This window comes from Saccopteryx leptura, chromosome 1 (assembly GCF_036850995.1).
Source record: "Saccopteryx leptura isolate mSacLep1 chromosome 1, mSacLep1_pri_phased_curated, whole genome shotgun sequence".
NCBI lineage: Eukaryota > Metazoa > Chordata > Mammalia > Chiroptera > Emballonuridae > Saccopteryx > Saccopteryx leptura.
In genome coordinates this window covers 98,881,454-98,905,464 of record NC_089503.1, presented here as the reverse complement: position 1 = coordinate 98,905,464, position 24,011 = coordinate 98,881,454, and the positions used below count along the sequence as shown (strand labels likewise).

Here is a 24,011-nt window from a genome sequence, read left to right as displayed (position 1 = left end):
CACTAAGGTCCCAGGTTCAAAATCCTGAAGTCACTGTCTTGAGTGCGGCTTGAGTGCAGGCTCGCCCCCTTGAGCACAGGGTTCTGGCTTGGGCATGGGATCATAAACATGATTCTGTGGTTGCTGGCTTGAGCAAAAGGGGTCACTGGCTCGGCTTGAGAACCCCTGTCAAGGCATGTATGAGAAAGCAATCAATGAACAACCAAAATGAAGCAACTGAATTATGCTTCTCATCCCTCTCCCTTTCTGCTTGTCTCTCTTTCTCACTAAAAAAAATAATAATTTCTTTCAGCAATGTTTGTAGTTTTCTTTGTACAAGTCTTTCATTTCCTTGATTAGGTTAAATCTTAGATGTTTTCTACTTATTATAAATGGAATTATTTTTGAATGTAGAAAGACAACTGATTTTTGTGTTGGCTTTATATCCTGCTACATTACTGCGTTTATTTATTTGTTCTAATAGTTATTATGTGGAATCTTTAGGTTTTCCTACATGTAAGATAATATTAGCAAACTGAAAATCTTTCTTCTTCCTTTCTAATTTGGGTGCTTTTTATTTTCCTTACTTAATTGCTCCCACTGGGATTTGCAGTAGTATGAAGTGGTGAAAGCAGGCATCTTTGCCTTGATTTTGATCTTAGAGGAAAAGCTTTTAGTCCTGCACTATTGAGTCAGAAATTTGCTGTGGATTTTTCATATATGGCTTGTATTAGTATTTTGTTTCTTTATATTGCCAAATATTATCCCATTATGTGATATACCACATGTACTTTCTTCATTGATCAACTAAATGATGGACATTTGGGGTTTTTTCTACTTTCTGATTATGGTGAATAATGTTGCCATGAGTATTCACGTACGAGTTTTTGTGTGGACATGTTTTTATTTCTTTTGAGTGTGTACCTACTAGAATTGGAATTGCTTAATCATATGTTAACTGTATGTTTAACTTCTTGAGGAACTGCAAACATTTTTTTTTTACAGAGACAAAGTTAGAGAGAGGATAGATAGGGACAGACAGACAGGAATGAAGAGAGATGAGAAGCATCATTCCTAAGTTTTTCGTTGTGACTCCTTAGTTGTTCATTGATTGCTTTCTCATATGTGCCTTGACCGTGGGCCTTCAGCAGACCGAGTAATCCCTCGCTCAAGCTGGCGACCTCGAGGTCTCGAACCTGGGTCCTCTGCATCCCAGTTTGACGCTCTATTCACTGCGCCACTGCCTAGTCAGGCATCATACCTTTTTTTTAAAATTGAAAGTTTCTCATTGCTGTTAGACTTCAAATTAAAACTAGGCAGTGTAAAAACATTAATACGGTTGTTCAAGTGAACATTAAAGATTTTAATTAATCCATTGATTCTGTATTTTCCATATCTGCCTACCTCTGTAAGCTCCTTTCCAATTAGTCGTAGGAAGAGAAGTGAATGAGTACTTAGAGAAATATAACCTTTATCTATAATGTTTTTAAGAAGAAAAGGAAGGAAAATATTTAAAGTGTATAACATTCGTTTAAGTGGCAGGTGCTTGTACAGCTGTTATAATAGCCTGTGTACTTTTCTATATATAAAATTTTTAAGAACTTCTTTAATTATAAAAAAAAGTAAAGGGCACAACAAAAATTTTTAATAGATTTTATTTATTAATTTTTGGAGAGAGGATAGAAATAGAGAAAGGTGGGAGGGGGACTGGAAGCATTAACTCACAGTAGTTGCTTCTCATATGTTCCTTGACTGTGCAAGCCCAGGGTTTCAAACAAGCGACCTCAGCATCCAGGTTGACGCTCCATCCACTGCACCACCACAGGTCAGGGACACAACAAAACTTTATCTTCAGTAAAATACAAATGGCCAATGACAATGAAGATATTATCTCACTCATAATTTTTAAATGTGCATATTAAAACATGATTAACTTTTTACCTTGATTTAAAAAGGTTCAGAATTTGGCCCTGGCCAGTTGGCTCAGTGGTAGAGCGTCGGCCTGGCGTGCGGGGGACCCGGGTTCGATTCCCGGCCAGGGCACACAGGAGAAGCGCCCATCTGCTTCTCCACCCCTCCCCCTCTCCTTCGTCTCTGTCTCTCTCTTCCCCTCCCGCAGCCGAGGCTCCATTGGAGCAAAGATGGCCCGGGCGCTGGGGATGGCTTCTTGGCCTCTGCCCCAGGCGCTAGCATCGCCCCTTGGTGGGCAGAGCGTTGCCCCTGGTGGGCGTGCTGGGTGGATCCCGGTCAGGCGCATGCGGGAGTCTGTCTGACTGTCTCTTCCCGTGTCCAGCTTCAGAAAAATACAAAAAAAAAAAAAAAAGGTTCAGAATTTGGAAATAATATAGATAAAGGTGGAGAAGATGGGCTGTCCCTTACATTACTAATACAACTATTTGGAGAGCAGTTAAATGGTAGCTAATCCAAATTTTCAAGTCATATGCCCTTCAATCCAACAATTCCAATTCTAGGAAATTATCTTATATGTCATCTCAGTCAAGTCATAAAAATATATAAAGATGTTTTTTTCAACGTGAGGTAGCAAAATAATGGAAATAACCCAAATGCTCCTCATTAGGGGAATTTAGAAAGAGGCCAAAGTATAAATTAATTGAAACAATGTGTATCTAGTACAATCATGTATCTCGATTCCCTTTACCTTTTTTATTTTTATTTTTTGTATTTTTCTGAAATTGGAAATGGGGAGGCAGTCAGACAGACTCCCGCATGCGTCCGACCGGGATCCACCCGGCATGCCCACCAGGGGGCGATGCTCTGCCCATCCGGGGCATTGCTCTGTTGCAACCAGAGCCATTCTAGTGCCTGAGGCAGAGGCCACAGAGCCATCCTCAGCGCCCGGGCCAATTTTGCTCCAATGGAGCCTTGACTGCAGGAGGGGAAGAGAGACAGAGAGGAAGGAAAGGGTAAGGGGTGGAGATGGGCGCTTCTCCTGTGTGCCCTGGCCAGGAATTGAACCCAGGACTCCTGCACGCCAGGCCAACGCTCTACCACTGAGCCAACCGGCCAGGGCTCCCTTTACTTTTATGTTCAGATATACATATACATATACCATACACATATAGATACTGTATCTGAAGAATAAGACCTGGGAAATTAGAATAGGTAATTTTACTTCTCTGTACTGTTTCACTTTACTTCTCTAAGTAGGTGTTATTTTTATAAATTTCTTAAAAACTCGATTGGTTAGAGCAGTGGTAGTCAACCTGGTCCCTTCCGCCCACTAGTGGGCGTTCCAGCTTTCATGGTGGGCAGTAGCAGAGCAACCAAAGTATAAATAAAAAGATAGATTTAACTATAGTATGTTGTTTTATAAAGATTTATTCTGCTAAACTTAGCGAAAATCTGACATAAAGTACTTGGTAAGTAATTATTATTATGTGCTTTAACTTGCTGTAACTCTGCTTTATAAATTTTATAAAGTAAAGTTACTTCTGTACTTTATAAATTACCATTACTGTGGAACCGGTGGGCGGTTAGGAAATTTTACTACTAACAGAGATACAAAAGTGGGCGGTAGGTATAAAAAGGTTGACTACCCCTGGGGTAGAGCATCATCCTGATACGCCAAGGTTACAGGTTCAATCCCTGGTCAGGGCACATACAGGAACAGAGCAATGTTTCTTTCTCTCTTTCTCTCTCTTCCTTCCTCTCTCTCTCAAATCAACCAGTAAATTAAGAAATAAAAACTTAGTTGATTTAAATATATTCAGTTCTGTTGTTAAAAGAACAGATGATAAATATTTTTTTTAAAAGATTTTATTTATTGATTTTACCGAGAGAGGAGAGAGGTTAGGAGAATGAGAAAAATATCAACTCATAGTTGCATCACTTTAGCTGTTCATTGATTACTTGTCATATGTGTCTTGACCAGGCAAGCCCAGAGTCCACGATCTACCCACTGCACTGCCACAGGCCAGGTTTGTTTGTTTTTAAGTTAGGAATCTCCTGAATTCTTAGACTCTGTTCCTCTCATTCTCCCACTCAGGAGGCTTGTTTATTTTATTTTATCGATTGATTGAGTTTTAGAGAGAGAGCGAAACATTGATCCACTGTCCCACCCATCCATGCATTCACTGGTTGACTCCTGTATGTGCCCTGTCTGGGGATCCAGCCTGCAAGCCTGGTGTATGAGGATGATTCTCTAGCCAACTGAGCTACCCAACCAGAGCCAGGAGACTTGTTTAGCCATTCCCATACTCTCACATTACACCCCAGTGATCCAAACTCATTCTTGCTATCATCCCCCATATCTCGGGCCAGAAAAATCCTGTAAATCTTGACGTCCATCCTTCCTCTCATCATTCTCTCATTCATAGCCAGTCGGTCACTGCTATTGATTCTACCCCAAAAGTAGAATTCCTTCTCTTTCCTTCCTCAGAAATAACCTTGGTTATTCTCTAACCTATAATATTAAAAAACTTTATAACTGATCCCTGAATCTCCCATCTCTTCTACTTAAAACCTCATTGTTGCCTACTAATTCTGGAATAAAATTTTAGTCCTTAAAGATTTGTTACTAGTAAATATTTACTGAACACCTGTAACATGTCTGTCACCATGTTAAACACTTAGCCTATAGTTGCTGAGTAGAAGCAGAGTAAGCCCTGCTTTCCTGGGGTCTCCAGTCCATGAGTGCCTCACTTAACAGGGTCCTATTCACTCCACCTCCCAGACTTCACTTTCAACACTGCCCTCACCCCACCAGATTTCTTATTCTGTAGCCACACTGTACTATTTTTTGTTACAGATCCATCAGTGTGTCTTAAAATGTGGTCTGTAGACATGAGTCAACCTCTGGGACTGGAAGTGATAAAGCTGATTTTTAATGTGTACCCCAAGTAATTCTTCTTACTTATATAACACGTGCTTTCACTTTGGCATACCATGATTCATGTAGTTCCCTTTACCAGGAATGGCCTATGTGCCTCCATCTTCTCTCTTCCTGCACCCCAGATTTCCTTTTTGGCTTTTCTGTTAATCCTTCAAGACCCTACCCGCCTGACCAGGCTGTGGTGCAGTGGATAAAGCATCAGATTGGGATGCAGAGAACCCAGGTTTGAAATCTCAAGGTCACCAGCTTGAGCAAGGGCTCACCAGCTTGAGCACAGGGTCGCTGGCTTGATTGTGGGATCATAGACATGACTCCATGGTTGCTGGTTTGAGCCCAAGGTTGCTGCTTTGAGCAAGGGGTCACTTGCTCTGCTGTAGTGCCCCCCCCCCCCGCCCCCAGTCAAGGCACATATGAGAAAACAATCAACAAACAACTAAGGTGCCACAATGAAGAATTGATGCTTTTCATCCTCTCCCTTCCTGTCTGTCTGTCCCTATCTATCCCTCTCTCTGTCTCTGTCACACACACACACACACACACACACACACACACACACCCTCACACACCCTACCCAAAGTCTCCTCTTTTCTGGAGCCTTTTTTGACCATTCTTCTGTATACCTACAGCCTTACTGCTTAGGATACTTTGACCTCAAGTTATAGAAACCCCATCTCTTGATTGATTAAATAGGAAGATGATTTATAATCTTACATAACAGAAAGTCCAGAGGTACGACAGGCATCAGGTTTGATTTGGAAGTGTGCATTGTCATAAGACCTAGATTCTTTCCTTCTTTTCACTTTGCTTACAAAAGTAAAACTTCAGGTTCAGGCCGATAGCAAATAATTGCAACAATTCTCCAGGATCAGTCAGTCATGGCAATGTGAGCAGGAAGTGGACTTCTCACATCTCACAGACCAGAACTTGGTACCATGTTCATTCCTAAGGTAGTTACTGCCAAGGATCCTGAGATTCCTGTGGTCGGCATAAACTAATCATTGCAGTGGAATGGACGCTGAGGGTTAGCCACAATGACTATTGTATTCTGCAGTCCAAAACTTGTCTCTCATTCTCCATCTCTCATGCTATCACCTTTTCTTTGCCCTCATGATTTTATATTCTTGTGGAAGATATAAGACACTAAAGCAGATAAAATGTGGTTCTGAAATAGAGTGACACAAAGGTGGGTAGTTGGTCGCAGGGAACCTCTTCCAGGTGGAGTGGTCAGGAAAAGAGTCTCTTAAAGAGATGACATTAAAGCTGAGACCTGAGTGATGATAATAAGTCAGTCATGCAACAGTTAGAGTACAAGTCTTTATGCAGAAAAAACAGCAGATAAAAACCCCTGAAGTGGGAATACCTTTGTGTTTATTGTGTCTCTTCCGTGAAATAATAGCTCTGTGAATACAGGTACCTTGTCCACCTGTTCACCTCTGTATTCCTAAGATTCTGTCTGTCACAGTGGAGAGATGGAAAGAATGTGTGGAGTATAGTAGGTGCTCAGTAAGTATTAGTTGAATAAACAAATCCCTCCACAACAATAAATTGTTCCTTCTTAAAGAGTTGCCACAATAGTTTATATTCAACCATTATTTTGATACTTTCATATTATATAGTTTGTGTGCATACCTTCTCTCTCATCCAGCAGCTCCTTGAGAACAGAGGCCAGGCATGATTTGTCTTTGTTTTCCCAATATTGACACACTACCTGATCTCATTGTAAGTCCTCCTGGGAATGTGTACTTGAACACTGCCTAAGTATTAAAGACTTAGTATTTTTTGCCTGACCTGTGGTGGCGCAGTAGGATAAAGCGTCGACCTGGAACGCTGAGGTTGCCAGTTCGAAACCTTGGGCTTGGCCGGTCAAGGCACATATAGGAGTTGATGCTTCCTGCTCCTCCCCTTTCTCTCTCTCTCTCTCTCTCTCTCTCCCCGCCCTCTAAAAATCAATCAATAAATAAAAATAAATTAAAAATTAAAAATAAATAAATAAAGACAGTAATTTTGTGTGTGTGTTATAATATACTTAGGGATGTTTTTCAGTGTCTTTTTCTACCCAGGAATTCATTGCAATCTAAATCTAGGAAGAAGCCTGACCTAAATCTAGGAAAAAGCCCAGGCGCAGTGGATAAAGCGTCGATCTGGAATGCTGAGGTCGCCGGTTCGAAACCTGCACTTGTCTGGTCAAGGCACATATGGGAGTTGATGCTTCCTGCTCCTCCCTCCTTTCTCTCTCTCTATCTCTCTCTCCTCTCTAAAATGAATAAATTTAAAAAAATTAAATCTAGGAAAAAAAGTTCTTGGGGAAAACCAGTGTTATATAGAAAAAACATGTTTGCCATCGTCTTACATGGCTTAAGCTCTTATATTGTAGACTTGTGTTATATACATAAGTTGAGTTCTAATTGGAACAACAGTTGTGTTCATAAGAATGTTGCTTATCTGGAGACAACTTTCTACTTTCCATTGAAACCAGGTTATGTCCCTTAGAAATTCTCTAAGTGAAATAGAAATTGTACATCTAATAATAACTTACCCTTCTTCTAAAAAATTACCTAAGACATAGAATTTTCAAATACAGAAAAGCAAACAATTACAATAACAAGTTGAAAGCTAGACAGGGTCTCACCTCCCAGAAGTAACTGTTATTAACATTTAAACATGGATGTCCTTCCAGACACAGCATGTGGTCCCCAGATAACACTGAGCTTACATCTCTGAACTTGCTTCATAACACAGAGTGTATGTCTGTTTAAATTGTGTAGGTAATCCCAACACAATTATGCTTATGAACTATATGTCTTGTCTACAACAAACATCATTATTGTTTTGGTATCAATTAATAAGACTAAAAACAATATTTATAAATGAGATAATATAGTTTACCTAAAAATATAAAGATTAACTATTTATTTCTTTCAAAAAATGTGGCATTAGTGAGCACATTACTATGCCCCATCCCTTAAATGAAGGAAGTAAATTTTTTTTTATTCTTCTTATTATTATTATTATTATTAAGTGAGAGGCAGGGAGACAGAGAGACAGACAACTGCATGTGCCCTGACCAGGATCCACTGGGCAAGCCCATTAAGGGGCAATGCTCTGCCCATTTGGGGCTGCTGCTCCGTTGCTAAGCAACCAAGCTATTTTTAGTGCCTAAGGTAAAGCCATGGTGCCATCCTCAGCTCCTGGGGCCATCTTGATTAAATGAGCCATGGCTGTGGGAGGGAGAGAAAGAGAGAGAGAAGGGGGAAAGGTGGAGCAGCAGATGGTCGCTTGTCCCGTGTGCCCTGACCAGGAATTGAACCTGGGACTTCTACATGCTGGGCTGATGCTCTACCACTAAGCCAACTGGCCAGGGCCACACATTTTATTTTTTAAAAAAGATAGAGAGATAGGGACATCAGTCTGTTCCTGTATGTGCCCTGACTGGGGATCAAACCGGCAACTTCTGTTCTTTGGGACAGTGCTCTAACCAGTTGAGCTATTTGGACAGGGCAAAGAAGCAGATTCTTGTAGAAAGCCTTTCCCTGTCTGTGCCAGCAGACTTATATAAATGTTTTTGTAAAAAAATAAATAAGTGCTCATTAATGCCATGAGATTAGTGGGTAAAACAACGCATCCATTGAGGGTTTTCCTCCACACATTCACTCTCACAGCACAAAAGAGAGTTCTGTCTTTAAAGGGTTAAAGAATGTTCTTTTTACATTTTAGTGAGCTGCCTGTGTGGATGTATGCTTACAGACCCAGAACTCCATTTACCTATAAACAAAAAGTTGGAGTTACACAGTCCAAGGCTCAAATTTTGTCACACTAGCTATGTGACCTTTAAATTCTCTGAGCCTAGATTTACTTATCTCAAGATAAAACTAGTAACTCCTGCCTGGCATGGTCATTAGGACCATAAAATGAAATAATGCATATAGCATTTTTTTTTTTTTGTATTTTTCCAAAGCTGGAAACGGGGAGAGACAGTCAGACAGACCCCACATGCGCCCACCAGGGGCGACGCTCTGCCCACCAGGGGGAAATGCTCTGCCCCTCCGTGGCGTCTCTCTGCCACGACCAGAGCCACTCTAGCGCCTGGGGCAGAGGCCAAGGAGCCATCCCCAGCGCCCGGGCCATCTTTGCTCCAATGGAGCCTTGGCTGCGGGAGGGGAAGAGAGAGACAGAGAGGAAGGAGGGGGGGGCGTGGAGAAGCAAATGGGCGCTTCTCCTATGTGCCCTGGCCGGGAATCGCACCCGGGTCCCCCGCACGCCAGGCCGACGCTCTACCACTGAGCCAACCGGCCAGGGCCATGCATATAGCATTTTTATACACATGCAGAACACAGAAAATAGTACGTAGTTTGTTCACCTTTTTTCACTTTATCTGTCGCCAACATTTTCCATATTGATAAGTCTATATCCACATCATTTTAATGGCTTATCTAATGCAGATGATTGGCTAGTCCTTAGTCTAATTTGCTCTAGAGAAGCCTCTGGCCACTATTCACTGGCACAGGCATGTTGTTCTGTCCTGTCTGCTGCACTCCTCACAGCCCTGGTGCCTCTGCTCCTCCAGGTGTTAATGGTCTGAGGATGCTGGGGATCCTCCACGATGCTGTCGTGTTCCTGATTGAGCAGTTGTCAGGCGCCAAACACTGTAGGAATTACAAATTCCGCTTTCACAAACCAGAGGAGGCCAACGAACCGCCCCTGAATCCTCACGGCTCAGCCAGGGCTGAAGTCCACCTGAGGCAAGTTCCATTCTTTTCCTTAAGCAGTTTTGGGTCCCAATTTCTTGTCTAATGATTTAATTATTTTCCCAGATAACCTTTGAGATTTTCAGTGTTGGTGCTGTTCCTTATTACATCTATTAAAGCATTTCTCTAAATATATTCTAATTTTTTGGCTCCAGGAAGTCAGCATTTGACATGTTTAATTTCCTGGCTTCTAAACATCGGCAGCCTCCCGAATACAACCCCAATGATGAGGAAGAGGAGGAGGTACAGCTGAAGTCAGCTCGGTAAGCCTTGAGTGGAGAGTTGTCATTAGAAACACTTTGCTTCTGTCTACTCAGCTCTCCAGGGCACTGTGTGGTTTTGCTTGGATCAGAATTTCCTAGGTAACATTTAAGCAGACTGAAATGTACTTTGTGTTGAAGTAGCAGTAGCTGACTTGCACAAAGACTATGTTTAGAAGAGAAATGTAAATAACTCTAAGATGTATAGTTTTTTGTTTTTGGTTGTTTTTTTTTACCATAGTATATCAGTCAGCTTAGGCTGTATCACTGCAGTCATCATGGTCAGAAAATACTATATTTATGAAAATAGGCCTAATTTTGTAAGACACTTGTTATTATTGGCACAAAGAATAGTGTAGTCATTCTCTGGGAACTTCCAATCTGAGACTCAGAGCTAATTATTTCCTGAACAGAATTCATTAACAATATGCCTTGTTTCTTCAGAAGGGCGACTAGTATGGATCTGCCAATGCCCATGCGTTTCCGGCACTTAAAAAAGACTTCCAAGGAGGCAGTTGGTGTCTACAGGTATGGCTAAAATCCTCGAGAGAATTATAGAAAACTAATGATGTTTTTCAAAATCAGAATGAACCAAATGTAGGAGTGACCTCCCTCATTCAGTAGGTTGGATTTATAGATATTATTAATTGAACCAGATGTCCTGGGATCCTGCAGTTCTTGCGTTGAACAACAAATTTAACACAGTAAGCATTGCAGTATTGCTACTTCTACTGGGCTGCAGAATGGAGAAAATTTTAATCCTTGTCAATTTGTTAGGATAATTAATGTACTCAAGTGGGTCCATATTTTGTTTGTTTGTTTATTTGTTTGTTTGTTTCAAGTGTCCCTCTTGGGGGACTTACAGACCAGGGGATTTTATTCACTTACTCGTGTTCACACAGTTAACCTTATTCCAAAATTTATGGCTGATCTCTTGTCCATCTTCATGTCCTAGGTCTCCCATCCATGGCCGGGGTCTTTTTTGTAAGAGAAACATCGATGCAGGTGAGATGGTGATTGAGTATGCTGGCAATGTCATCCGTTCCATCCAGACTGACAAGAGAGAGAAGTATTATGACAGCAAGGTGAGTCTCAAACTTCCACTCTCCCAGTACTTTTGTTTTTTTGGGGTTTTTTTTACAGGAACAGAGAGAGTCAGAGAGAGGGATAGATAGGGACAGACAGACAGGAATGAAGAGAGATGAGAAGCATCAATCATCAGTTTTTTGTTGCGACACCTTAGTTCAGGGGTCCCCAAACTACGGCCCGTGGGCCGCATGTGGCCCCCTGAGGCCATTTATCCGGCCCCCCCGCCGCACACCCGGAAGGGGCACCTCTTTCATTGGTGGTCAGTGAGAGGAGCATAGTTCCCATTGAAATACTGGTCAGTTTGTTGATTTAAATTTACTTGTTCTCTATTTTAAATATTGTATTCGTTCCCATTTTGTTTTTTTACTTTAAAATAAGATATGTGTAGTGTGCATAGGGATTTGTTCATAGTTTTTTTTTGTTTGTTTGTTTTTATTTTTCTGAAGCTGGAAACGGGTAGAGACAGTCAGACAGGCTCCCGCATGCGCCCGACCGGGATCCACCCGGCACGCCCACCAGGGGCTACGCTCTGCCCCCCAGGGGGCGATGCTCTGCCCCTCCAGGGTGTCGCTCTGCCGCAACCAGAGCCACTGTAGTGCCTGGGGCAGAGGCCAAGGAGCCATCCCCAGCGCCCGGGCCATCCTTGCTCCAATGGAGCCTCGGCTGCGGGAGGGGAAGAGAGAGACAGAGAGGAAGGAGGGGGTGGGGGGTGGAGAAGCAAATGGGCACTTCTCCTATGTGCCCTGGCCGGGAATTGAACCCGGGTCCCCTGCACGCCAGGCCGACGCTCCACCGCTGAGCCAACCGGCCAGGGCCCATAGTTTTTTTATAGTCCAGCCCTCCAACGGTCTGAGGGACAGTGAACTGGCCCCCTGTGTAAAAAGTTTGGGGACCCCTGCCTTAGTTGTTCATTGATTGCTTTCTCATATGTGCCTTGACCAGGGGGGCCACAGCAGACGGAGTAACCCCTTGCTCAAGCCAACGACCTTGGGTCCAAGCTGGTGAGCATTGCTCAAATCAGTTGAGCCCGCGCTCATGCTGGCAACCTTGGGGTCTAGAACCTAGGTCTTCTGCATCCCAGTTCAATGCTCTATCCACTACGCCACCGCCTGGTCAGGCAGTACTTTTGTTTATTATAGAAAGTGGCCATCAACTATCAATATCTCTGCATCAAAAAAAATACTGTATTTTGATTCAAAGACACTTTTTCAACATTTTAATATCTCTGAAATTTGTGGTGGGCCCAGTAAAAGTTCATAATGTACTGTAAGGATTAGTACACAAAATTCTCTTTGAAGGTTTGTCCGAGTGGATCCCAGAATCAAAAGCACATAGCAACAGTCTGCCTGGTGGTGGTGTAGTGGATAATGTTGACCCGGGATGCTGAGGTCCCCAGTTTAAAGTGTTGTTTTTTGTTGTTGTTGGTTTGGGTTTTTTTTTGCATTTTTCCGAAGCTGGAAACGGGGAGGCAGTCAGATAGACTCCCGCACGCGCCCGACCAGGATCCACCCGGCATGCCCACTAGGGGGCGATGCTCTGCTTATCTGGGGCATCGCTCTGTTGCATCCAGAGCCATTCTAGCGCCTGAGGCAGAGGCCACAGAGCCATCCTCAGCGCCTGGGCCATCTTTGCTCCAATGGAGCCTTGGCTGCAGGAGGGGAAGAGAGAGACAGAGAGGAAGGAGAAGGGGAGGGGTGGAGAAGCAGATGGGTGCTTCTCCTGTGTGCCCTGGCCGGGAATCGAACCCGGGACTCCTGCACGCCAGGCCGACGCTCTACCACTGAGCCAAGTGGCCAGGGTTGTTTTAGATTTTATTTATTCATTTTTATAGAGAGAGAGAAAGGGGAGGAACAGGAAGCATGAACTCCCATATATGCCTTGACCAGGCAAGACCAGGGTTTCGAACCAGGGACCTCTGTGTTCCAGTTCGACGCTTTATCCACTGCACTACCACAGGTCAGGCGAGGTCCCCAATTTCAAAAACCCTAGGTAGCTGGCTTGAGCATGGGCTGATCAGCTTGAGCACAGGCTTGCCATCTTGATTATAGGGTCACTGGCTTGAGCAAGGACTCATCCAAATGATCCCAGGGTCACTAGCTCAAGCCCCAGGTCATTGACTTGAGCAAGGCGTCACTGGTGAAAGCACATAAGAGAAGCAATCAATGAACAACTAAAGTGAAGCAATTATGAGTTGATAACTTCTCATCTGTCTCTTCCCTGTCTCCCGTCCTGTCTCTCTCTCTGTCTCTGCCCTTTTAAAAAAACAAAAAGCACATAGCAACACAATTTTTAAGTTTCTCTTTCCTGAGGAAATATTAATAAACCAGTAGTCTATTGCCTACAATCTTGGAATTCATCATGGAAACATCTTGAGAGATGAGAGGAATCTGGAAATTTTACTAGAAAAAAACTGCATCACCAGATATTAGTCATACCAGAAAAGAGTTCGGGAAATGTTCTCAACACTGAGCTGTAATAAATAACAGGTTCTTCTCCATTCTCCTTCACATATAGGGTATAGGTTGCTACATGTTTCGAATTGATGACTCAGAGGTAGTGGATGCCACCATGCATGGAAATGCTGCACGCTTCATCAATCACTCCTGTGAGCCTAACTGCTACTCTCGGGTCATCAACATCGATGGACAGAAGCACATTGTCATTTTTGCCATGCGCAAGATCTACCGAGGGGAGGAACTCACTTACGACTACAAGTTCCCCATTGAGGATGCCAGCAACAAGCTACCCTGCAACTGTGGCGCCAAGAAATGCCGGAAGTTCCTAAACTAAAGCTGGTCCTCTTCCCCAGTGTGCAGTACTGGGACCCAGGGCCATCCAAAACAATGCTGAAGGCCTTTGCCAGCAGCTAGGAGTTTAGGATTGAGTGGGCACAGTTGAGAGGCCTCCATGATGGCTGAGGTCCCTTATGTCCCATATTCACATTATACATGTGATCCTAGTCCTGGAGAGAGAAATGAGGTCTCAAAGTAAAGGCCCATGATCTGCTTTTTACTGGGGCCCTCTAATTATATGCTGTTCAAAAGTGGGAAATGGGGTCCCTAGTAGACTTGCTGGAAGGAGTTATGGGTTAGTTTTATTGGGAGATTGGGTATAAGCATCTCCTCAGAGAGAAGTTGCCATCCTCTCCTTGGCCCTTTCCCAAGCACTGTAAGCAAGGAGTCAGGCAAAGTCCCAATCATTGGGTTGGTTGGCTACCTGATAGTTTGCTAGCCAGGCCCAACCTGTAGCCATCTGTTGAACAAACAGAAAAGGTCTGGTGGTTTTCCCTGCTCTCTTCCTACTTGAGAGTTCACTTCTAGTTGGGAAACAGGATTCTTGGCACCTTTTGTGTCACAAGGCTGTCTTGGGGTTGTGCCAATTAATTACCAAACATTGAGCCTGTGGGCTTTAAGTGGGAGTATTTATCCCCATGAGCCTTATCTCAGCCAGTTACCTTTCTTGACTATAGGAGCGGCTTCCCTCATTCCTTCTCTTCACTCTCCTGTTTTGTGTTCCCTTTTCTTCATCCCACTGCTTTTCCCATTCTTTCTGGGTGGTAGGAGAAAGTGACTCTCTGCTCAAGGACACTCCCTATTAGGCACACTATGTACCTCCAAAAACTTTCCCTGATCCTGTAAGCACTCCCAGTGGGGAAGTGGACAGGAGCCATTGGCCATAACCAGACAGAATTAGGAGTTGTCATAAAGCTCCACTGAGAGTTTTAAAGAAATATATGTAGCATGACATTTTAGGAAGAGATTATTTAAATAGTTGAATCATGCAACAGCCAGGATGACCTCTGGCCCCCATTCCTAGGACTGGTAATTTTACTGTCCTGCTGTTAAGACATAGGAAGACCTAATTTTTAAATGGTCGGTGTCCAGTTGAAGGCACAACACTAATCAGATTTCAAGGCCCAAAACTTGGGGACTAGACCACCTTGTATTGAGGGAACTCTGCCACCCATGCAAAATCCATGGGTAAAGTAAATCAGATGACACTACTGCCCTAATTACTCCTTAGGATGTGGTCAAACAGCATCAAGTGTTTTTTCTCTCCCTTCCCCCAAGACAGTGTCCTGAACCTGTTAAATTAAGTCATTGGATTTTCCTCTGTTCTGTTTACAGTTTACTATTTAAGGTTTTATAAATGTAAATATATTTTGTATATTTTTCTATGAGAAGCACTTCATAGGGAGAAGCACTTATGACAAGGCTATTTTTTAAACCGCGGTATTATCCTAATTTAAAAGAAGATCGGTTTTAAATAATTTTTTATTTTCATAGGATGAAGTTAAAGTTAATATTCAGCTGTACACACAAAGTCTGGTTTTTCCTGCCCAACTTCCCCCTGGAAGGTGTACTTTTTGTTGTTTGATGTGTAGTTTGTTTGTGCCCTGTTGACAAACGTTTCCTGGGTTTTGTTCTTTGACAATAAATGGAAAAGGAAGGTCACCCAACTCCATTGGGCCACTCCTCTTCTTTCCCGCACTGTCTCTCCTTTCTGGCACTCGCTCAGAGTGGTGAGAGGTGGTAATCTACTTTTCCCTCCTTTTTCCTACTTCAGAAATGGCAACCTGACATTTCCACCACCATCTGCCTCATAGCTCAACTCACTCCCTTCCCCTCTGCCCACCAAGTCCTCATACCTACAAAGAACCCATAGATCCCCCTGTGCCCTCTTTTGGGGCAGCCCATTGAAACTGAAGCACAGTCTGACCACCCACAATAAAGCAGGTTTTTCTCTGCCTGTCAGCCATGAGGTTTCAGAGCATTGTAGTCCAGCAGAGGGCAGGGCAACCTTTTCTCCACACAAGAAGCCTGTTCGTTCCTATGGAAGTCTAGCAAAGCAATACGACTCAGCCCAGCGCTCTCTGCTCCAGGACTCATGGTTCTGCTGTGCCTTCCATCCTGGGCTCCCTGTTCTTCCGTGACCTTAAGAACTTTGATGGCTTTGCTGGAACATTATCACTGTTGTTGCTGTCATGCAGGGAGCCCAGCACTGTGGCCAGGATGGCAGAGACTTCCTTGTTATCACAGAGAAGTGCCAGCAGGGGACTGGGGAAAGCACTCTACCCAGACCTCACCTCCCTTCCTCCTTCTGCCCATGAACAAGACACAAGTGGCCCTACTGGCTCCACTATTGTCTGGTTTCCTTTATTATTGCACTGTGTGAGGTTTTTTTGTAAACCCTTTTATTCCTTTTTTTTCTTTTTTTTTAAGGAAAAAATCCTTAAGCTGCATTTGTTACTGAAAAGATTAATGCACTGATGGGTCATGAATTCACCCTGAGAAAGACCCAAAGGCCAGTCTGGGGGTGGGGGAAACTCAGCTAAACAGACAGAGTTACTGCCCTGCTAGGCCATGCTGTACTGTGAGCCCCTCCTCCTCTTTCTACCAGTCCCAAGCCTTGAGGCCAGGGGAGGAACCCACATCTTCCTTCTGCCAGCTGCAGATGGTTTGCCTTGCCTTTCCACTCCCTAACTAACCACAGAAATGAGAAATTTCTCATACAGCTCAGCCTTGAGTTCATTGCCAAATTTCAGCATACCTGCCAGCAACTTGGGGAATGAGCTAAGGGTTCCCTACAAGAGGGAAAGAAGGCAACAGATGGGATAGCTGTTTTCAAAACACCTGAGTTTGTTTTGAAAGTGACCTAATGAATCTCTGCACAAAAGTGCAGACTGAGGAACTGTGGTGGGTCATTCCTAAGAGCCCCCCAAGGGGCACCCCAAATCCCTAAGGAGTAACAGGCTTCAAACCTGGTCAGTTCTCAGTGAGAGCCAGCTCCCTTACCGCTTTGCTGCTAGAACCTGTTGTGGCTGCATTTCCTGGTGGCCAGTGACAACTGTGTAACCAGAATAGCTGCATGGCGCTGACCCTTTGGCCGGAACTTGGTCCTTTGGCTCCCTCTGTTACTGTCCACAACCTCCAGCACAACCCCTTCTGTTTTAGACCAATATCAAGAATTCAGGGGGAAGCCCTGGCAGCTATATATGTTTTCAATCAGACTCCCTTGCCGGGATCCAGTCCACCACCCTGCTTGCCTCTGTCAAACACCCCCGGCCAATGCAGTGAGCACCATGCAGCTCCCTTGATTTAAAAAAAAAAAAAAAAAAAAAAAATTTTAATGAATGTATCTTTCTAAAGGACTGACGTTCAATCAAATACCTGAAAATACTAAAGGTCAAAACCTTGTCAGATGATAACTTTTAAGTTTGATTTGGGATATTTTAAATAGAATTTTTTTTTAAAGGAAAAGCGGGTCATTGCAAAGGGCTGGGTGTAGTTTTGTTTCATTTCCTTCATTTTAAAGCAATACAAGGTTATTAAGCAGATGGTTTTGTGCCGAATCATGAATACCAGTCAAGTCTCTGAAAACTTGTACCTTTTTTGTTTTGGTTTTCAAATAAATATAAATATGATATATATAGGAACTAATATAGTAATGCACCATGTAACAAAGCCTAGTTCAGTCCACGGCTTTTAATTCTCTTTAACACTATAGATAAGGATTGTGTTACAGTTGCTAGTAGTGGCAGGAAAATGTCAGTCTGGCACTCCTCTGTCCTCTGAAATGGGGTGAGGGGGGCAAACCTTAAAGGAATGGTAGCCCATTCCTAGGATCAGAAAGAAATGCAGAATCGGTGTCACCTGGATTTTTTTCTGCCAGTGAATGTTGCCAGGCAGTACCTGTACTCCTTGTTTTTCTATTTTGGTTATGAATGTTGGGGTTTCCACCTGCATTTAGGGGAAAATTGTGTTCTGTGCTTTCCTGGTATCTTGTTCCGAGGTACTCTAGTTCTGTCTTTCAACCAAGAAAATAGACTTGTGGTGTTTCTTTTATTGAACTTTTAACAGTCTCTTTAGTAAATACAGGTAGTTGAATAATTGTTTCAAAAGCTCAACAGATGACAAGCTTCTTTTCTAGAAATAAGACATTTCTTGACAACTTTATCATGTATAACATTTTTTTTCCTTGTGTTCTTCCAAGCTTCTGGTTAGAGAAAAAGAGAGAAAAAAAAAAAAAAAGGAAAAATGTATCTAAAGTCCATCAGTGTTAACTCCCTGTGACAGGGATGAAGGAAAATAACTTTAATAGTTCAAAAAATAATAATGCTGAAAGCTCTCTACGAAAGACTGAATGTAAAAGTAAAAAGTGTACATAGTTGTAAAAAAAAAAAAGGAGTTTTTAAACATGTTTATTTTCTATGCACTTTTTTTTATTTAAGTGATAGTTTAATTAATAAACATGTCAAGTTTATTGCTGCACATGGTGGCTTTCTTTTGGCTTTGGCTGGGGAGGAGAAATGGGGGAGGAGTACAGCCTGAAACTTGATTCCAAAGTACCTTCCACAGTCCTTATTTTAAGGTAGAATCTCTTAGTCATTCCTCGTTGCTTTAAACATGGGCTCTCTCAACCATGTTGTCTTATCAATGGTGTATATTCAGAACTTAGTTAACTCCGGATATAAAGAAGAGCTCAAGAGGACAAAGGAATAGTTCCTTTGCCACCTACATACCTCCCCCTTCTTTATCCATGGGTGGTCAAGCATTTAAGGTTTAAAGCAGGGGTCCCCAAACTTTTTACACAGGGGGCCAGTTCACTGTCCCTCAGACCATTGGAGGGCCGGACTATAAAAAAAAACTATGAACAAATCCCTATGCACACTGCACATATCTTATTTTAAAGTAAGAAAACAAAACAGGAACAAATACAATATTGAAAATAAAGAACAAGTAAATTTAAATCAACAAACTGACCAGTATTTCAGTGGGAACTATGGGCCTGATTTTGGCTAATGAGATGGTCAATGTGCTCCTCTCACTGACCACCAATGAAAGAGGTGCCCCTTCCGGAAGTGCGGTGGGGGCCAGATAAATGGCCTCAGGGGGCCGCATGCGACCTGCGGGGCTGTAGTTTGGGGACTCCTGGTTTAAAGGATTTAAGGGAGAACCTGGACAGCACCCTCTCTTTGCTCTGCTCCACCTTAAGGCTGAAATTGGATTTATTTACTGTTTTTCTTAGGACTGAGGAGGCAGTTGAGAAATACCTGTAAATATTCTACTGAGCCAGGTCATGAGCCAGGTCACTAAACACTGGCCAAACAAGTTGAGTTTACACTACAGCCAAAGCATGGAAGACACTCCTCTTCATGGGGGATGGGCCTCAACCTCCCTCTAGATAACTGGCTGAGAAGCTCAGCACCATCCACCACTTCTTCCCTCCTCTCTCATCCTAAAACTGTTCTAGATTTTTGTAGTTGAGCACCATGGGGACTCTAAACGATCAGGCAGTGTTACAGGCCATCTTCAACCCTAACACCCCGTTTGGAGATGTTGGGTTGGACCTGGGAGAGAAAGCTGAGAAAGAAGAAGTAGATGAAGGTGAGTATTTGACCTCGGAGTAGAGCCCTCCTGGTCTACAGGACTCCCTGGGGAGGCAGAGGAAAGTGGTCTTACAAAGTCCCTTGTTTGTTCCACTAACCTTTGGCGATGATCGAGATCCTCAGTACACTGATGGGTGTTTGGCAAGTCACTCTGCCAAGAGGAGAGAGCCAGAGTTTGTGTCAGTCCTTCAGCCCTCACACCTCGGAGCTTACCTCACCACTTAATTCTCCCTATAATCCAAGTTTAACTGTGTCGGTGGATAGGAAGGAGGGTGATACTAAGCTCTCGCATCTTTGTCATGGCAAGAGTGTATCACCCTTACAAACAATGGGAGAGGACAGGGCATGGCTCCATTGAACAGTTACAAGCCAAGCACTGAGCTGATCCTTCCACAGGAGTGGAGTGCATTCATTGGCTTTTCCATTGGTCCCTAATGGACATTGATGTTCCCATCAGAAGTTTTTGATGTCCTTTGTTTCTAAAGGAGCGAAGCCTAAGCCTTATTGAGAATTCAGGCTGAAAAGCTAAGGGATACATGGGATGTAATTTTTATGACCTGTGTATGTCATGGGGCTTTTGTGTTGGGGGCAGTATAGTAGGACAAAATGAGGACAGGCTAAGAAGCCAGAAAGACCTGGGTTCAAATCCAAGCTGTGCAACTTTCTGGGCTGTGTGATATTGAGCAAATCTCTTAAGTTACAGGCTGAGTTAGAGCTCTATTCTCCATAACAGAGAGCCAACCAAGGACCCTTTCCCAAGTCTCCTTGGGACTTAGGCAGTGCTAGCTTTCAGCCTTGGTGACCTCAGCTCCCCTTGCCCTAAATACTGCATCTGACTCCTACTGTGATCCATACCCCAGCCCAGTAATTCCCAGCTCAGGTTTCCAAAGCCAGAGGTGGTTTTGCTTCTTGCTTCCAATTGCACACTCATCCCCTCCTGGCCCCCTCCCTGGCACAGATGGACTTTTCCCTCAAGCACAGTTGGAGCAGTCCAAAGCCCTGGAGCTGCAGGGGGTGATAGCAGCAGAGGCTGGTGACCTCAGCACAGCCCTCGAGAGGTTTGGCCAAGCCATCCAACTGCTGCCTAAGAGGGCATCAGCCTACAACAACCGAGCCCAGGCCCGGCGACTCCAAGGAGATGTGGCAGGTGAGGGGAGATGCCCTGGAATCTTTGCATAAGGGGCCCTGGAGTGCACAGACCAGAGATAAAGTGGTTACGGGGCTGGGGTATGAGGGTAGGGAGTCATAAAACCCCTTTGGAATCTGCATTCTTATCTATAAGAGGTATATTATGGGTCCTGCTAATCTCTGGGGCTATCATGAAAGAATAGACTGCATTCCACTTAGTATTTAATGAGAATCTACTATTGTAGCAGTGGGCCAGGGGCTGGGGCACTAAATGCCAGGCAACTTCACATGTAAGCTGTAGTAACTAAGATAATCCTCGCAACAACCCTGAAAGGTACGTAACTATTGTCATCTTCATCTTACAGATGAAGAAAACTGTAGAATGGAAGTTAGGTAGCTTGTTACTCAGACAGCTGAGAAGTGGCAGAGCTGGGATTTGAACAGTTTAGGAGCAGGACAGACACAGAATTATGATACTACCGTGGCAGGTTGAGAGGGACCTGCTCCTGAAGGGTAACTTTTGAAGGATGAGTAGGAGTTAGCTGGATGGAGGGGAGGCAGTAGAGAAGGCACAGCCTGTGGAGGTCCAGAGGCATGAAAGGAAAGTACAGGGAACTTCAGATCTCCAGGCTGGCTGAACCAGGGAGTGGTGGGACGGCCTAGAGCAGTGGTAGTCAACCTGGTCCCTACCGCCCGCTAGTGGGCGTTCCAGCTTTCATGGTGGGCGGTAGCAGAGCAACCAAAGTATAAATAAGATAGATTTAACTATAGTAAGTTGTTTTATAAAGACTTATTCTGCCAAACTTAGCAAAAATCTGACATAAAGTACTTAGTAAGTAATTATTATTATATGCTTTAACTTGCTGTAACTCTGCTTTATAAATTTTATAAAGTTACTTCCCTATTTTATAAATCACCATTACTGTGGAACCGGTGGGCGGTTAGAAAATTTTACTAACAGAGATACAAAAGTGAGCGGTGGGTATAAAAAGGTTGACTAGCCCTGGCCTAGAGGTAAACAGAAATCACTAAAGGGTTTTAACTGGGGAGTGATGAAATCAAACCTACTGCATTCAGGCAACTTTAGCTGGAGTGGGGACAATGTGACAAAGGGGGCCATGCTTAGAACCAGAGAGCAGGCCAATCATTAACCAGAGAAGTCTAGTAGGGAACTAAAGAACTAATAGACTGTTAAGACCAAGGGTCCCCAAACTACAGCCTGTGGGCTGCATGTGGCCCCCTGAGGCCATTTATCCAGCCCCCGCCACACTTCCAGAAGGGGCACCTTTTTCTTTCCTTTTGTTTTTTTTATTTATTCATTTTTATTAGAGAGAGAGGGGAGAGAGAGAGAGAGAGAGAGAGGGAGAGATAGAGACAGAACAGGGGGAGGAGCAGGAAGCATCAACTCCCATGTGTGCCTTGACCAGGCAAGCCCAGGGTTTTGAACCGGCGACCTCAGCATTCCAGGTCGACGCTTTATCTACTGCGCCACCACAGGACAGGCAAGGGGCACCTTTTTCATTGGTGGTCAGTGAGAGCCACAAAGTGCAGCGTTGCTCACGTACAGTACTACCAGTGACGTGGGATACACGCATCACAGCTCCGGAAGCGCGTCATATCACTTGTTACGGCTAGCATTGACAAATATGGAACCAACAGTCTGAGGGACAGTGAACTGGCCCCCTGTGTAAAAAGTTAGGGACCCCTGGTTAAGACTCTTGGTGGTGGAGGTGCTCCTGGGACCCGTAATGCCAGGCTGGAGAGTCTGGACTCCATTATGAAAACAGTTGTCTGCTGCCTGGCTCTGTGGCAGGGCAGGGCTGTAATTGTTGCTGGAGGCAGCCTGCAGACCAAAACCCCAGAGATCAGAGGCAGTTCACATGAAGGAGGCTTTCAAGCCCTCCAGACCAGCTTCTCTGAGGGAAATCAAAACAGGCTGTCATCAGAGAGCTTCTCAAAGGTTCAGGTCCAGGTGTAAGTGTGGTGGGAGCATAGCCCCTGCTGGGTTCCCAGGGATCAAAACAGAGACAAAAGGAAGATCAATGGTGCTCCCCAAGTATCCGGCGGCATGAAGAACCCAGAAGAAATACAGCTCAGTAAACTCTACAGTAGATACCAGTAGGCTCCTTGAAGTTGAATTCAGATGTTTAACCCCAATATTTTATGAGGACAATAAAAATAAAAATGGGCAGGCCAGCTCTGGCTCCAAGACCTTCTTCAACGAAGATTAGATACAAAATAATGAAGATTATGGAAATAAAGAATGAGGAAAGCCTGACCAGGCGGTGGCACAGTGGAGAGAGCGTCAGACTGGGACCTGGAGAACCCAGGTTCGAGACCCCCAAGGTCGCCAGCTTGAGCGTGGGCTCATCTGGTTTGAGCAAAAAGCTCACCAGCTTGAGCCCAAGGTCACTGGCTCGTGCAAGGGATCACTCGGTCTGCTGGAGCCCCCAGGTCAAGGCATATATGAGAAAGCAATCAATGAACAACTAAGGTGCTGCAACGAAGAATTGATGCTTCTTGTCTCTCTCCCTTCCTGTCTGTCCCTATCTGTCCCTCTCTCTGACTCTCTCTGTCTCTGTCTCTGTCACACACACACACACACACACACACAAACAAAACAAAAAAGAACGAGGAAAGGCAGTCAGTGTAGAAAATGGGTGAGAGAAGCTGTTTTAAAAATCACACAATGGAAAACAGGGATATGTCTTCAAAGGAAAAGAGAAATGGACTTTCCTATATGGTCTTTCCTGTATTTGTAAGAAGCAGTTCTTCATAATTATTTTGGGCTCTGGGATTCAGTTAGTCACCTCGTACTTAGAAAATAACGTACATGTGAAATAAATTGCCTGCTATATGCCAGCAATGGGCCAGATCCACAAGCACAGATGACCATTCAAAATGCTCTGTGTAACTTTCATATTTTGGTGTGGGACAAGGCGAGACCTGGACTTTAGTCCCAGCTCTGCCAACTAACTGGCTGCACAGCCAGGGCAGGTCTTCCCAATTCTTCCAGCCTTCACCTGTGTCGTGGGAATAACAATAGCTACCTCCAGGAGGCTCGCGTGCAAGCGGGCAATGAAGGGCTGAGCCCCAGACCTCCATCCAAGCCCGGACTCTGTGCTCGCTCGCCCCGCAGGAGCCCTGGAGGACCTGGAGCGCGCCGTGGCGCTGAGCGGCGGCCAGGGCCGCGCAGCCCGCCAGGCCTTCGTGCAGCGCGGGCTCCTCGCGCGGCTGCAGGGCCGAGACGACGACGCCCGCAGGGACTTCGAGCAGGCAGCGCGGCTGGGCAGCCCCTTCGCGCGCCGTCAGCTGGTGTTGCTTAACCCGTACGCCGCGCTGTGCAACCGCATGCTAGCCGACGTGATGGCGCAGCTGCGCGGCCCAAGCGAGGGACGCTGAGCGCTGGCGGGCGAGGGGGCTCCTGAACTAATAAAGTTGCGGCTTGCCCGACTTCCGCTTGTTTCTGCACCCGGCCGCGGGCCGCCAGCCCAGGGCTTGCAGGTGTTCCCAGGGCTGGGAGCCGGCGGGGGCGGGGCGAGGCGGGGCCCGTGGGGGGCTGGAGCGGG

General features: G+C 44.6%; 2 protein-coding genes across 11 annotated transcripts in view; both read left to right on the top strand.

The window, feature by feature from the left end:
- The window catches only part of KMT2A (lysine methyltransferase 2A), a 112,400-nt gene extending 94,487 nt beyond the window's left edge, over positions 1-17,913 (top strand). For 5 of the 10 annotated variants that reach the window (XM_066372199.1, XM_066372187.1, XM_066372216.1 and 2 more), the window contains 5 exons: positions 9,396-9,570; positions 9,732-9,839; positions 10,281-10,364; positions 10,792-10,921; positions 13,440-17,913. In XM_066372199.1, the coding sequence (XP_066228296.1) occupies positions 9,396-9,570; positions 9,732-9,839; positions 10,281-10,364; positions 10,792-10,921; positions 13,440-13,715 (773 nt within the window). In that variant the 3' untranslated portion in view covers positions 13,716-17,913. Of the gene's footprint in view, positions 1-9,395; positions 9,575-9,731; positions 9,840-10,280; positions 10,365-10,791; positions 10,922-13,439 lie in introns of those variants that run through there. The other 5 variants (XM_066372209.1, XM_066372201.1, XM_066372192.1 and 2 more) reach the window with 2 other exon arrangements.
- Positions 17,914-19,071: 1,158 nt separating this feature from the next.
- On the top strand, positions 19,072-23,895 carry TTC36 (tetratricopeptide repeat domain 36). Its single transcript, XM_066372144.1, has 3 exons — positions 19,072-19,312; positions 20,273-20,461; positions 23,582-23,895. The coding sequence occupies exons 1-3, from the start codon at positions 19,198-19,200 to the stop codon at positions 23,842-23,844; spliced, it is 567 nt and encodes a 188-aa protein (XP_066228241.1). The 5' UTR covers positions 19,072-19,197; the 3' UTR covers positions 23,845-23,895.
- The last annotated feature ends 116 nt before the right edge of the window (positions 23,896-24,011 follow it).